This window comes from Oryzias latipes, chromosome 21, assembly GCF_002234675.1.
Source record: "Oryzias latipes chromosome 21, ASM223467v1".
In the NCBI taxonomy this organism is placed as follows: Eukaryota; Metazoa; Chordata; class Actinopteri; order Beloniformes; family Adrianichthyidae; genus Oryzias; species Oryzias latipes.
In genome coordinates this window covers 22,132,801-22,147,349 of record NC_019879.2, presented here as the reverse complement: position 1 = coordinate 22,147,349, position 14,549 = coordinate 22,132,801, and the positions used below count along the sequence as shown (strand labels likewise).

Here is a 14,549-nt window from a genome sequence, read left to right as displayed (position 1 = left end):
ATAATTTCAATGCAGCAAATGTAGTAGTGAAATGTCAGTAGTGATTTCCTAAAAAATAGTTTAATTTAATGTGCAAGATAGCCAGTTTTTATTGTATACAAATTAGTTATTAATCAGCAAAACAGCAATCTGGTCTATACCCATGTAGATGAATTCAATATTTGTAGCATTTACTATTTTGGCAATATTAAACAAATTCTGGAAACAAAAACTTATAGCAAAATTTTAATAAATATATTGGGTCCTGTTGTTATTTATGTGTTTAAGGAACAATGAGATTTTAATTTTTACACAAGTTTCCTCAAAAGGGGAGGAAAAAATACACATTTTGTTATTCCATTAAGAAAAGGTTTGCCCAAGACAGACATTAGTTTTTCTCCTTACATTTTCTCCTATTGTTTCAAATATTGTAATTCCTCTCATCTTGGTGTAGAAAAATGTAAAAAATAAAAGGAAAAATATATACATATTTATATAAAAGCAAAACATGAAAAAGAAAACTTAATCCAGTACACTAATACATCTAAAAAATTGTATGTGATACAAAAAAATCAACAACTTTAGATACTTTTTAAAAGAATTGGGTTCACATAAATAATCATTACAGTCATCCATTTGCAAAAGTCATCTTAAATATAATAAGCCAGTTACAGCACAAAAAAAAAAGGAAGAATATGTACAAATATTATTTGGTAAAAGATTCAAAACACTTGAAAATGAGTAACATTGAGATTTAGAATTTTGCAAGCATCATGTACTCAACATCACAATTCCCATCCTTCAATAAGATCTTTGTCTTTTTCGAGGTTTGCTGGAGTTTGAGATGGTTTCTGTGTTGCCCCAATATGAGAGGTACTTCATCCGGCAACAATTACTGTTGTTGAAAATCCCAAATTACAGTAATAAAAGACTTAAATAGTCAGCCAACAGCTTTTGAAACAATATGTCATTATCTGGTGCCTCATTAGGTCCTCCATGTGATTGGAGTAAATTCATAATAATCTGAGCACATGTCATGTTGTGAAGCAGCATTAGAGGGTAATATTTCTGTCCCTGAGTGGTTTCAAGACCTGCGGGGCTCAAGTCCATGAGACAGCTGAGTTAATATCCTTTGGTTGTCAATCACGTTGAACTGACGAACATAGGTCCAAACATCTGGGTGGTGCTTGCTGGGCAGTGGTGCATCTTCACCTATTTCGTTTTTAAAGATTGGAGGGGTTGGACAAAAATAATGAGGTGAAACATGGACAAATCTGAAATATTTTATATACAAACACCTTTTCTTACAAACACATCTCTGCAGTTTTGACCAATCTTTATCGCGGAACTTACTGAATGTCTGACTCCTGCAGTATCTCACAATCTTCACCGTCTTGGCTATCATCCGCTGTGAGACAGAAAGCCGCAATCAGCATCAAATTCTCGCTGCTAAAGACAAATCGCACCGACTGAAGGACGACGATCTTGACCTGAAAAAAACTTACCATTTTCTCAAAATTGACCAAATTGTCAATAAATGTTTTATTGCCCTCGTGGGTGAATGTCATGTCTGTAAGAAACAAGAAAAAGAGAACACCAATTTTGGAAAAGATGTTGAAACTGTTTTTGGAAAAACATCCAATAAAAACACGTCAAAGTTTCAGCCAAGGGCCATTGAGATCAATGTGCGCATCTGTGTGGTTTCTGTTGTGTCTCACTTATTCTTACAGTTAGGTCTAAAATGCAAACGAAAAGTAAACGTTTTCTTAGATAAACATTTTGGGAAAGTATGGAGGTTTAAAGTTAGTGTCAAAAAAGTTTTTTATGCTTGTTTCTAAACTGTTTGAGCAACTACAGGATTCTTTTATTTTGAAACGGCATAAAGAGCTTTTCACCAAAGGAAAGCTGAAATATATATATATATATTTTTAAAAAATGCAGAACAGATTTGTACTGGGCCTGCTTTTGCTCTTTTAATAGTTAACTCTTAGTAATCTCTGAAGTCACCGGTGAGTTTGCTAATCACATTGGTTGTTCGCAGTGATGTAGAAATGAAACCGACCACCCAATCAGTATAGTTTTCATTTAAAATCATAGTAGATCTACTACTATGATGGAATCGACCTGGATGAATGAGAGTCTTCATAGACATTTTTCATTTAAAATTTACAGTGGACGTTTTAAAAAGTTATTAGTTTCAATATTTTTGGTTTAAAACAAGCATAACAAGAACTATATGACACATAATAGTTGCAATAAATAATCCATTGGAATAAACCCCTAGAAAATAGTCTAGTGGAAGTTAACCTGTTTTTTTAAGCCATTTTTCACACTATTTTGAACTTATCTTTCCTTTGTTTTTGGATTTATACATTTTCATTTTGTCTCTGCACGTCTTATATTTTTAATACAACATAAAAAACAGTTTAAGCTAAATTTACGAGATTTTGCAGGACAAATTGACAACATGTTCTACCCAGAATTGAGTTTTTATGGACAGTTCCAGGTTCGTCGTGGAAATATTAATGAACAACATCTGTAAAGTGAAAAAAGACAATAGGGTTGTACTAAAAAATGATATCAAACAGGATTGTCTGTTATTAACTTTACCTGTTACTAGTTCTAATTATTAGTAATCAATAATTTAGAAACAGACTACTTTACATCTTCTATTTTTCAATTCAGGTTTTTTCTAATAACAAGTGGGCCATAACACCTATAAATGACCTTCACTGGAAATGGCTTTCACCTTTGATCAGCAGAGGCATGAAAGGAATGACGGGAGGCTCCAGCTTTGAGAAAATCAGACGATATGAGCGGTGGTTCCTCGATGGATCCTGCAAAACAATTGCATTGCTAAGACACTGTCCTAAACACATCACAGCACAAATTAAACCTAAGCAAACATTTTCCCGCAGTATCCAGAACATAAAACACATCTATTCAAATACATATTCTCTAAAAGTAAAAACTTTCAGACAAGGTTTCTTAGCTTACCATTAAGTTCTCAAATTCTCCGTAAAATTTTTTGAATTTGCTGGGAAGTTTCTGCAGAAACAAAGAGCAAAAAGTTGCCAACTGGCAGTGAAAGAGGGAGCAGAAAAATCCACAGGTACCCACCTCCCAGGTCTGACTCAGTCTGCTCACTGCTGGGTTACTCAATCCCATGATAATGGCAAAGAACGCATTTAGATTCTTGTAATCTTTACAGCTAAAACATAAATGCAAAAAAAAAAAGTAATTTAATAATGGCACAAACAAAGCAACAAACCGGGGCTGCAGAAAAATACTTACTGAGCAGCAATCTTGATGAACTTTTTAAGGAGCTGCACTCTCTTGCTGATTTGAGAACACAGGCAGATCTCTGTTATCACCCAGAACTGAATTTCATTAAACCTCCTCAGGAATAAGTCCAGATTCACGCTGGTCTTATTGATGTGTTGCCTTCCAAATGTGTGGTAGATAAGCTCCAGCTGCCAAAAACATAATCGATGTGTAGGAATAATTCATTTTGTTCACATAAAATCTACCTGTTTTTTTCAGATACTTTTATTACTACTACTACTACTACTACTACTACTACTACTAATAATAATAATAATAATCCCCAGAGTTATTACCTCATGTACACAGTGGAAAAGCTCCCAATCGTATGAGGTCAAGTGGTAAGCCACATCCTTGGAGCTCATCAGCTCAAAGCTGCTTAATGACCCAGAAGAAGGACCCCCCTGCTCAGATAAAGGAGTCTAAAAAGGAAATCAAAAAAAGAAAAGAAAAAGGTTTGTGCTAAATCTACCAAAATACAAAAATGCGGCTAACATGTACAAAAAAAGCTACAGTATATCTATTTCTAATATGTTGCACATGTTTAATATATGGAGAGCAAAAAGAAGTGAGAGTTACGACGATATGCAAGAAAAAATTGGGGTTGTTTAAAATTTAAAATTTTATTTTCTGTTGTGATTTGAACACACCAGAGAATCCAGCTGGTCCCTCCGACAGGCAAAGAGACGTCCGTTTACACTGAGCGTGGAGAAAACGGACACATCGTTTGGCTTGAAGATGGTTTTCTCTGTAGAAAAAAGTACAACAAAAAAAATCAAGGAAAACTTATGGACAAATGTAGTTTATCAAATAATTGTGTACATGTCTGTTTAGAAAAAAAGAGGTTTTGGTTATGTTAGATTAAGATCTATGCCAATAATTTCAACAATAATGATGAAAAGAAAAAGTAAAATATTGTTCAGGTATTAGGTTAATAAACACAAGCTTTCTCTTTTTTAACAAGCCTCATGTGTATATGGATACCTTTGCTTATGGTGAACCAAATATATTTACCGGTAAACAAATTCTCAGACAGTAAAATATTTTATGTGCAGAAAGGATCAATAATGATTTGGTGAGCTTTAGCAAGATACTGCGTTTTGATTTTCCACAACAGATTTGGATTTGCAAGTTTAGTTGTCTTATCTTGAGGATTAAGACTTCAGTTGTGCTTCAAATGATAAAGCTGATATTTTTTAGAGATAAAAAAAACTGAAACGTTTATTAAAACCTTTCTAAAGAAGGCAGGAAAGCGCCAGAAGCCAAACATTTTTGCTGTTTTAATCACACAAAAAGACTGAATGCAGTCTACAGTTTACTGGTTTGACCACCTAAAAACTGGTGGCCTTCTCACCTCCAGCTGAGCTCAGGTGGACCAAGTTCAGTTCCTCCACCGACCCCAGCTTATCAGCAACAGCACTGATCACCTCTTGGACCGAAGCGGCCACAGGGACTCTGATGGTGGTGTACGTGTGGTCACAGCAGTAGACTTTGAACAGAACTGAAGGTTTGAGCCACATGAAGTTATGATCACAGAGAAAAATCCTGTCACTGGTCCGATCATGCAGAGAGTTTACCTACTTTCATCACTGCCCCTGATAGGTTGGCGTTTTTGTGGCTTCTCTTCTCCCAAACTGAACTGCCGCAGGAAGACTTTGTGCTGTGGGAGAATTCAGCAAATCCAGGTTCTCAAATATATATCAAAGAAAAAAAAACACGAGATGTTTGATAAATCAAAAACAGGAACATTTTTGACCTACCTTTTTCTGGGAGGCCATGGCAGCTTCAGCACTTTAGAGAAAAATCATAAATCAAACTTTAACTACCAAGTTTAATGATCACTGCTAGATATTCAGAAGTCATGATTCTGAATGTTTACAACAGCAGAAATTCTGATTCTTGTCATCATGTTCAGTGTTTTTCAACCAAGGGACACTTTTCTTGGATAAAAAAATTCAAGACACAACACCAACCAAAATGTAAAAAAAAAAGAAACCCTGATCAAAGTGTCCTGCAAATGAATCGAAAAAACTCAAAGAAAAATGTATTTTATGATTTTTCACATCTCTAACAAGATGAACACATAGCAGTTGATATTTAGGTTTATATTTCAGACAAATTGTGAATTAATGGTACGAGCTCCAAACTTGGTATGGACGTACCCCTCTTTCAGAAAATCGTTAGCCACGAGAAAAATCCAAAATGGCAGCCATACACACTCAATTGTTACAAAAATATTCAATGTCTGTTTGCCCCAGTCTCAATAAAAAAGGGGCTGTTCATGCACAGTCTTTAAACTTGAGGGGTACCTATAAAATACTGTTAAATATGTATTAAATATATAGTATATATATTTAAAATCTTGGCACACTGGTTGAAAAAGACTGATCTAGAAGACCAAATGTGTGCATACCAGCGCTTTACAACTCTTTCCAGTTCTGTCAGCTGATCCCCAAGGGCTGGAAGCCACGTGGCATCATTAGATGCAGAAATAAGAGATTCCTAAGCGAAACATGGTGATTTGTGAGAGCAAGGACATCTCTACATGAGGGCAAATGGGCAAAATGTTGTGTTAAAATAATGCACCGGCATAATTTAAACATCTCTGCTGCTGTTCTATTTATTTCCCTTTCATAACAGAAGGTTTGGACTGACCTGAAGGAAGGCCACGTCTTCCTGTTGCAGCTGGTCATCATGAACTGTAGCCCACTTCATGATCATGCAGATGACTCTGCGTTTGTTGTTCAGTGCGTAGTCCAGCTTCTCCTGCTCTGAGCCCTGAGAGGCCTGGGCATGGTAGCTGCACGTCAATTTAAGGACCAAAACAAATCAAGTCTCTGATTTCAGACAGATTTCATTAAAGGGGAGAAGCCCGGCGCCGTAAAAGGATACTGTGCTCTCAACAATGGACACAACTGGCTGTTTGGTACGAAGACACAGTGCATTAGCACAAAGTCATCTAAAGCTGAGTCTGTGACGAGAAACAGAAGCTCAAGTTAAAGACCCATGTTCCAAGAATACATCAAAGAGACATTTGAACACATGGCCCCATCTCTGTCACCTCTGCAGGTGAGCTAAAGCCATATGCACCCACATAGATGGAGTAATTAGATCAGCTCTGTGATGTTTGGCTAATTATAGATAAGAGCAAATGGGTGAGTGCAGAGCAGTCTGCAGAGGACAGAGGAGGAAGAGCCTTCACCAGCTCATATTGAACATGAACAAAGTGACATTCTGGTGGGGACGTGTTCAACAGTACCTGATTCGGTGAACTGCAAATCCAAGCGCATCATTTTGAGAAGATGTTCCAAAATCTTCTCAGGCGTCCCGGACATCACCCTGTATCTGTGGAAACCAAGGAGCAGAACACACCCTTGACTAATCAAGCAAAGCTGGCTCATAATGCTTAATGGCACTGCTATGGCCCTTGACTGATTTGTTTTACTCCAGCTTGTCTGTGATTGCTTCATTTTTTAACAATCATATTTACAATCAGTGCTCTCGGGCAGCTGAAGATGAAGGGACAAGTAGTAGAAGAGGAGCCATAAAAAACAGAAGAGAGAAATGAATGGGGGGGGGGGTCTTGTATTTGAAGGTGAATGAACACAATCCAGTTTTGGTTGTTTTTATTACTTGATAACAGCATGACAAGAGGGAGGCCCTGTCCTTTCTTCTCATGGGGCAGAATCTAGTTTTGACACTCTCCTGTGTGAAGAGTGGAGTTGATTAGAGGGCAACTCTGAACAAGTAATTGTGACTTGCCAGGCCTTCTTTTCCCCTCAGGAGTCAGGCCATCATTACCATTAATAGGTCTGTGTGTATTACAGCTGCTGCGGTACAGTGACAGACGCCTCTAATAGGATAACGCTCATCTGTTGCAGAGCACCGGGCTCCTCTGGTTGCAGGACTAGCAGCAGGTTTTCCTTCTGCTCATCCCATTGATGTCAATGTGTTTTATGAGGGGTGATTTCACATAGGTTTCTTAAATTACAGAAAGAAAAAAACATTGAAGAGGCTGTCAGTCAAGAAATGACCAGTTGTTTTAAAGTAAATAGTATGTTTTGCTCATTCATCACAAAGTGCCGAGTGGTTTTAACGTCAAGAAATTGAGACTGTGATGTTTAAATTTAAAATAGGTCTTAAAACAGCTTTGTCTGATGCGTACATTTGGTGTGTTTGTAAATTTACTTGTAATGGACTGCAGAGGATCCGTCGGCGGAGTTTCGAGCGCTGCCCAGAGTCTTTTCCAGCACCAGGACATCCTGACCGTGCTCCTCAAGACGCACAGTGTTTGCCTCCACATCCTTCACACAAACACATAAAAACAAGTGTTCAGAAGAAGGTTAATGAGGACCTCATTTCAGACACAAAAAAAAATGTATGTACAAAAATTGAGAAAGGCTTTAAAAGTTACATTCATTTTCTTTCCATTTTTTTGGAAATGAAATAAACCACTTCCATTTTCATTTTCAAAATAATAAAATAAAAATCTGCAATTTTTAATTGCAAACACTCTAAAGTGTTAAACTTATTTTTTCCTGGCAAGACATTAAAAAAATTCTTAGAAACATCAACATTAAGCAGTTTTTTTATGTACGTTTTTCACATAATTGTAAATTATGTGCAGCACGTCCATTTTCCATCTAAGAAAAGGTTTTAGCCCTTCTTTCTACAAAGATTGGCTGAAAACCATTACTCTGTTTCAAACCATTAAGCTTCTACCACCGTGCTTCACAGAGATTTTGGTTTTTGTACTTGTATGTTGTTTGTGTTTAGTTTTTGTGATGTGTTCTTCTGCATTATGGCAAAAAGTTACAAATTGTTTTGTCTTTAAAGCGTGGTGGTTTGTTTAGATGCAGTTTCAAGCTCCAAATAACCCAATATGACATCATTGTATCAGAAAAACACCGGAAATGTGCCATGTGGTCCATTTACTCTGTGGCTTATCCTGCAAAATGTTCACTGTAGCGAAAAAATGGGTCTGGGTTCTTATGGGTTAAAACACTTTTTTTTAAATTAACTTCTATTGCCTTAAACATAAAATACAGGATTCTAATTGAAACTGTCAAAGTCTGAGATAAAAATATATATTTTTTGTGTATTCAGACCTTTGTAAAACTACTTTGCTATTTTAGAATTTTCCCAAATGTTTTCCACAAGTAAAACAATCTTTTATCCTGATGAAAAATAAAACATTAAATTATGAGGAATTTATCTTCATAGACATTTGGTGGTGGTGGCTGCCACTTACCTTCCTTATTCTTTTTTCTTGAATTAGTGTGTCTATATTTCTGCTCTTTTTCTGTATTATTAGCTACTTTTTTATCTCACAGTAATACTGTTTCATTTTTTTTTAATGCCTAAAAGGTTTTTATGAAACTGGTGGTCTATGATCCACGTTTCCACATTTAACACAGACGCTCAGTTTAGTTAAAACATCAAAAATGTGTTTTTTTAATAATGAAACTTTGAATTCACTGTTAATAAACCCACAAAACCAACCTTTTATCATCACATTCAATATTTGATGGAATGATGGACGGTGGGTCGAACTCAGACAACTTCTAAGTCTTTTTTTCCTTCTGCTGTCAGTTCAGTTGCTATGGTGACAAATAAATTTCCCACGTGTGGGAACAGTGGGATCAATAAAGTATCTCTGATTCTGATTCTGATTCAGCGCCACAACTCTTCTGTGGCATCACCGTGAGTTCACCAGCAGGGGGCGATGGTGCTTCTCAGATTCGAATGAACCGCTTGCATTAACCTGAAACTCACCCGTAAAATCCTGTTAAAGTCCTCCTTGTCCACTCTCAGGAAATGACAGTTGTCCTCTCGCAGGACAATGGAGGCAGCGCGTGGCGCATCATTCACAAGGGCCAGCTTCCCAAAGTCATCTCCTTCATGCAGAGTGCAGACAACACCCTGTGGGCAGTGATCAGTTAATGACACACTTATAGGCATTTCAAAACAGAAGAAAAACTCACTTTCCCATAGATGACAACGTCGACAGAGCCCTTTAAAATAATGTACCATGATGTACCCTCATCTCCTTGGTTGAACACTAAAAAAAAAACGTTAAAAAATATTGTTTGGATTTGATTGTAATAAATGTATTGACGCCTTTGCCGCTCACTCCCATACTTACACACAGTTCCTGCCTTTGCGTGGGACTCAAAGATAAGAACTCCTGCCAGCTCCCTCTTTACCTGCACCAGCCACATGGACAGATTGTGAAAGATGAGTTTTATCACAACCAGAGGAACAACCAGAGGAACATGCACAGTGGTGTGTCACCCTCTTATGGATATGGAGGACTCACAGTGGTCGACAGATGAGATAAGGCCTTGATGTTGAGCAGCTCTTCATAAATGATCTCCAAGTCATCTGCTGCTCGGTCAGATGATCTAGAAAACAAAAAGGGAGTCAAGAGACTGCCGTGCCACCACAATGCTTTGTTTTGCCTTTGTAAGAGCTCATGCGGAGACATACGGTTTCCTCAGAATCATCCGCAGGTGAGCATCAGGTCCAGTCTGAGACAGGAAAAGCAGGGCCTCCTGCAGCTCCTCCTGGCTCTCCCCCTTCTCTTCTTCGCTAGGTAAAGGAGCATCCTCCCTCTCATCCTCAAGGAAACGGTAGAAAAGATACTTGTCCTGGAAGTTCATCTCCTGCTCCACTGCAGTGATCACAGCACAGACAGCAGTTCTTCCAATGCAAACCCTTGATTTAAATGTTTGCGGGTGCAGGCCCTCTCACCATGATTGAGAACACCTTCTTCCAGCAGCACCTGCCACATGCCCACAGCCTGAGGACGGGAGTGGACGCACGAGCTTTGCTGCATCAACCAGTCCACCAACTCAGTCCCCACACAGCATTGCCTGCAAACACACTTTATTTATGTTTTGTGTATTTGGAAATTCATCCGAAGCTGTTTTTAAACTTGGAGAACCCAAAAAACAATTTATGTCTGGACCTTTAAAGTTCATTTGACTGTATTTTTAAATTTTGGGTAGCAGCAATTACAATTGTCATTTTATATATATATATATATATATAACAAAGCAAACTGTTGAAAAATCTGGTTCATTTTTATATTGATCTTTCATGTGACATTTGATTCACGTTGTAATGGAAAATGTTGATTTGTCATGAGACTATCATAATTTAATAACAAGTAAACATAAAAGAGTGATAAGTAAGCAATGAAGTAAGCAGACATTGTACTGATATGGATATGTTTTGGTTGTTGCTTGAGAAAAAAACTTTGCTGGATACTTGTACCAAAAAGAGCTTTTTCCTATGACTTTAAAAAACCTAACACATTCATTCACGTAAAGATTTGTATTAAAAACATTGTTTCTTTTATATGCAAAAATATATCAGTGAGGGTACAGAACAAAAATGTTGTTGTTTGGAAAGGTGTGGTAGCAATAATATCAGTGCTATTGCTTGGCTAGGAAAACTTTCTTTTCTAGAAAATGTGTAGTAAGCCATTTACTGTGACATTACATTCACGTGAACATACTTTTTTATCTAGCTTTGTGCATTTTCCTCCTCTAATATTGTAGTTCTGGTAGTTTCCAAAGTCATTATCTGTCAGCTCCCAGCTAACCTGTATGTCTTCAGGTGGAACTTTCTGTCTCGGATCATGTGAGGTGCCTTGGAGAGGATGGCGTTCCGCAGAATCTTCCCGGCATGTAGGATCTTCTCTGACAGAGTCTGAGCACATGCAGAGGCTGAATCACATCTCATTTGAAAAAGTCTTTCTCGAGCCAAACACACACTGGAAATATGCTGTTTCCTACCTGAGACATGCATTTAGGCTGAGGTTTGGCTGGACTCTCAATGAGAGACTTCTGCAATGAAACGCAAAGAGCTAAATTTGTCTCAAGACAATGGTTTCCTGTAGAACACAACAGTCTAGTTTAATTACCGGTTGGAGAAATAGTGGTAAGAAGATTTAATTACATTTATTGAGGCTCTCATTGTTGTAAACTGCTGGACAGCCCAATTTCCCTGCTTGGAGTCAAATTAAGTTTTTGTTACTTTCCATTCTATTCTATTCAAAATGCCGAATTTAAACTGTTGACTTTGAATCACCAGCTTCAAGCGCTCTGGAATTTTTCCTTTTTGCATTTCTTCTGAGTCACTTCCTTCTGAGCCTCAGCCGAAGCATCAATTTGCTCCAAAGGCACACAGATCATTTCAAAATCTGCAATACTGTCATTTTTTTTTTTTACCTCTTTTATTGGTTTCATGTCTCCCACTGAGGCAGGAAAAATCTATATTTGTGATTTAAAGTGCAGCATGTCTCAGAAAGCAGAGCAGTTTCGTGGAGATTTTAAAGCCTCATGTTTAAGTTTTCAGTTTGTATGCTAAATTGGATTAGCACTGCATTTGTTTGTTATGTAACAGGAAAACAACTAAAGATTTCTCATTTTGACATCGCAAATGTGCTGCGAATGAAACACAATGCTAAGTGACCATAAATCTGCTTCACTGCCTCGTTATCATGCAGGAAATCACAGCCGAAAAAAACAGAGAGAGGAACTGGGATGGAGACAGAAAGTCCTGTCCCTTTGTTTAAACTTTCTTTTTTAGTGAAAGGTTTTCAAACGTAACGACACATTTGAGCTTCATTTTATCATGTTTTGTGCTGTAAAAACCAGAAAAAAGAAACAAAAGTTTGTTTCGCCTCTTTTGTGGGCTTTTGTGTTCGATATTGTCGGCAGACTTACTTTATTTGGATGTTTGGAAAGTGGAACAAAGGGGATGTTTTCCTTATCAGGGATTCCTGGTTAAATAAAAAATACATAAAAAACACTCAAACATGTTAAACAGAAAATTATCAGAAAAACAATGAATCAACAAACCTACAGGTGAGAATCATAAGCTATTAAAAATTAAAATGTTGAAAAGAAAGAGCCAAATTCTAGTCCACAAATATTCCCTGCATATTTTGAATTAATTCACATTTTTTTCATAATTTTTGACTGTTAACACAAGTTACTTAAGCATACAGTATGTTTCAAACACCAAAGTAAATGCCATCTAGAGATAGTTGTTGCTCTCTTTTCTTTTCATTTCTGAATCTCCTTCTTGACAAAACTTGGTCCTTAATTTCAATTTTAGCAAATGCAAATACATGATGACCTGATATACTGTAGCTGGTGGAAAATTTAACAAATCTCTTACGGAGATTGTTTTTCAATATCAATGTGCTTCAAACTGCAGATGTAGACCAAAATAAATAAAGTGAAGTTATGTCATACTGTGTATCTCCAGTAAGAAATAAAAAGCAGTCCATAGCTTGAAGAGTGAGTCATAAAACTACTGGAAAATGTGGTGTCAGTAGGGGAAAAGCAGCATAAAAGGGCCCATCAGTGTTCAGAGGTCTAATAATGGATTGACTTGGTAAATAATACCGCCTCGAAATGGGAACCTTTTATAATTACAAGACATTCTTAGATGGTTTAGTCTGATCTCAACTGTGTGATGTTAAAGCAAAGACCTGAGACTGTATTTCTGGGTCATCCACATTTTTTACAAAGAGGGCCAGATTTGGTGAAGGTGGAAATATGTGAGATCCAAACATTCAGCCTGACATTATTTTTACTATTTTAAAAACATTACATTTAAATGAACTAATGAACTTTTTTTTTTTGGAAATAGCATACTTTTCATTTCTTCCCACAAATACATCTGGATATGATTTTACCAAAATCACTGTCAATTTGTCAAGTTTTTGCACCGTTCATTCCTAGTTAGCTGGTCGTACATTGCATCTGGCAGTGCCTCTTCAGAGTAATTATGAAAACGTAATGTAGCCAACCCAAATTAAGAAATCATGCACAGTTTTTATAAAGTTCTGGGGGTTGCTTATTTGTTAATTTTATGAAAGAAGCCTGCGGGACGGTGGACATTTAAAAAAGGGCTGCCCTTGCCCCACAGGCTGGACTTTGAACATGCCTGCTGTGTTTGGGCCTTTCTGTTTGGTTATTTGACTTTATTTTCTGTCCTGATTTTCCCACTTTCTTGTTCACAACAAGGTTGAGTTGACCCCCCGCATCCGCTTATAGTTTTAATAATTCCCTCGCCATGCATTAATTTTCAGTTGCCAGACATTTTGTCTCTCTTGTCTCCTTCGTTCTTACTTTTACAAGCATTTGTGTTTTTTTAAGTTACATCTTTGTGTCATCCTTTGTGTTGTTTTGCATTTTCAGATTCTTGTGACAACTGTGCACTTTTTTCAGCGACGCTATTGGTTTTTGGTGGCGTTCTGTTTGGAGGTTTCCCCCTGTCGGTCACACCTGGTTCAGGTTGATGATCAGACACAGCTGTTTTCATTTCTCTTAATTACCCTCTCTTTCTGGTTTTCAGCTTTTCATTGTTAGGTTACTTCTAGATTGGTTCTTGATTTTTTAAAGAAGTACTAGTTTGCTGAAAGAATATAGTCAATATAGTGTTGTCTTTTCTTCTGTTTTTTTTTGCAGTTGTGTTTGGTAATCCCCCACTGCTGCTCACACTCCTGCACAGTAGGTGGTGGAAATGCACCCTGACGTTGGCGCCACCTGTTGTTTTAACAAGAGGATTGTCAGGTCATTTTTATGCCACCTTTTGTTTTTGTGTCCTGCGTAGGTTAATGTACTAAACATTTAATGTTCTGCCTTTTCTCCTGCATTTTGAGTCCTCATCGGTCACAGTAAGGCTGTGTCCAAGCATGTCTGTGGTCCAAGCTCACTACTATTCCCTGTTTGGTAGGGGTGCCCGAATCTGCGATTTCAAAATCCAGCCTACTGAAAAATTCCTCAAAGTCTCTGCAACAAACCAGTTTGAACAATATATTTGCAAATATAGACCACAATGCATTGCTTCTGAAAAACTCATCAGTTGACTGAATGTGTGTGAACATATTTTTATAAACCATCCAAGTTTACTTTATCATAACACAGTGGATTCATAAATATATTTTTTATTTTATTTTCTTATTTATCAGGTTTTTATTTTGAGAAGTCTGTGACATCATACTTGCATTTGAAAAAAAAAGAAAAAGAAAAGTAATGTGTCTGAATTGCATTAAACTCCCGTACTAAATAGCCTTTTAGGATTAGGGAGTGAATTCAGACACGGCATCAATTTCAGTTTGCAGTTGTCAAAACTGCTTCCATCTCAGTTATTTGCTTCTCTGTATGTTGGTTTACAGTGATGGACAGTGCGAAGCTTCATGAAACTACAAACCAGTTGAACCA

The 14,549-nt window shown here is 37.2% G+C and overlaps 1 protein-coding gene across 3 annotated transcripts in view; it reads right to left on the bottom strand.

Moving 5' to 3' along the window:
* Positions 1-69: 69 nt before the first annotated feature.
* LOC101160608 (rap guanine nucleotide exchange factor 4) overlaps positions 70-14,549 on the bottom strand; it is a 33,920-nt gene continuing 19,440 nt past the window's right edge. For all 3 annotated transcript variants that reach the window (XM_004081920.4, XM_020713135.2, XM_020713134.2), the window contains 26 exons: positions 12,039-12,094; positions 11,106-11,156; positions 10,913-11,019; positions 10,057-10,178; positions 9,793-9,976; positions 9,623-9,707; positions 9,449-9,509; positions 9,288-9,364; positions 9,079-9,225; positions 7,492-7,607; positions 6,563-6,648; positions 6,196-6,274; positions 5,959-6,103; positions 5,717-5,805; positions 5,064-5,094; positions 4,885-4,963; positions 4,658-4,804; positions 3,954-4,051; positions 3,600-3,725; positions 3,274-3,452; positions 3,100-3,190; positions 2,977-3,027; positions 2,729-2,816; positions 1,485-1,549; positions 1,333-1,387; positions 70-1,191 (listed from right to left, as the gene is read on the bottom strand). In XM_004081920.4, coding sequence (XP_004081968.2) covers positions 1,064-1,191; positions 1,333-1,387; positions 1,485-1,549; positions 2,729-2,816; positions 2,977-3,027; positions 3,100-3,190; positions 3,274-3,452; positions 3,600-3,725; positions 3,954-4,051; positions 4,658-4,804; positions 4,885-4,963; positions 5,064-5,094; positions 5,717-5,805; positions 5,959-6,103; positions 6,196-6,274; positions 6,563-6,648; positions 7,492-7,607; positions 9,079-9,225; positions 9,288-9,364; positions 9,449-9,509; positions 9,623-9,707; positions 9,793-9,976; positions 10,057-10,178; positions 10,913-11,019; positions 11,106-11,156; positions 12,039-12,094 — 2,543 coding nt within the window. In that variant the 3' untranslated portion in view covers positions 70-1,063. The remainder of the gene's footprint in view (positions 1,192-1,332; positions 1,388-1,484; positions 1,550-2,728; positions 2,817-2,976; positions 3,028-3,099; positions 3,191-3,273; positions 3,453-3,599; positions 3,726-3,953; positions 4,052-4,657; positions 4,805-4,884; positions 4,964-5,063; positions 5,095-5,716; positions 5,806-5,958; positions 6,104-6,195; positions 6,275-6,562; positions 6,649-7,491; positions 7,608-9,078; positions 9,226-9,287; positions 9,365-9,448; positions 9,510-9,622; positions 9,708-9,792; positions 9,977-10,056; positions 10,179-10,912; positions 11,020-11,105; positions 11,157-12,038; positions 12,095-14,549) is intronic.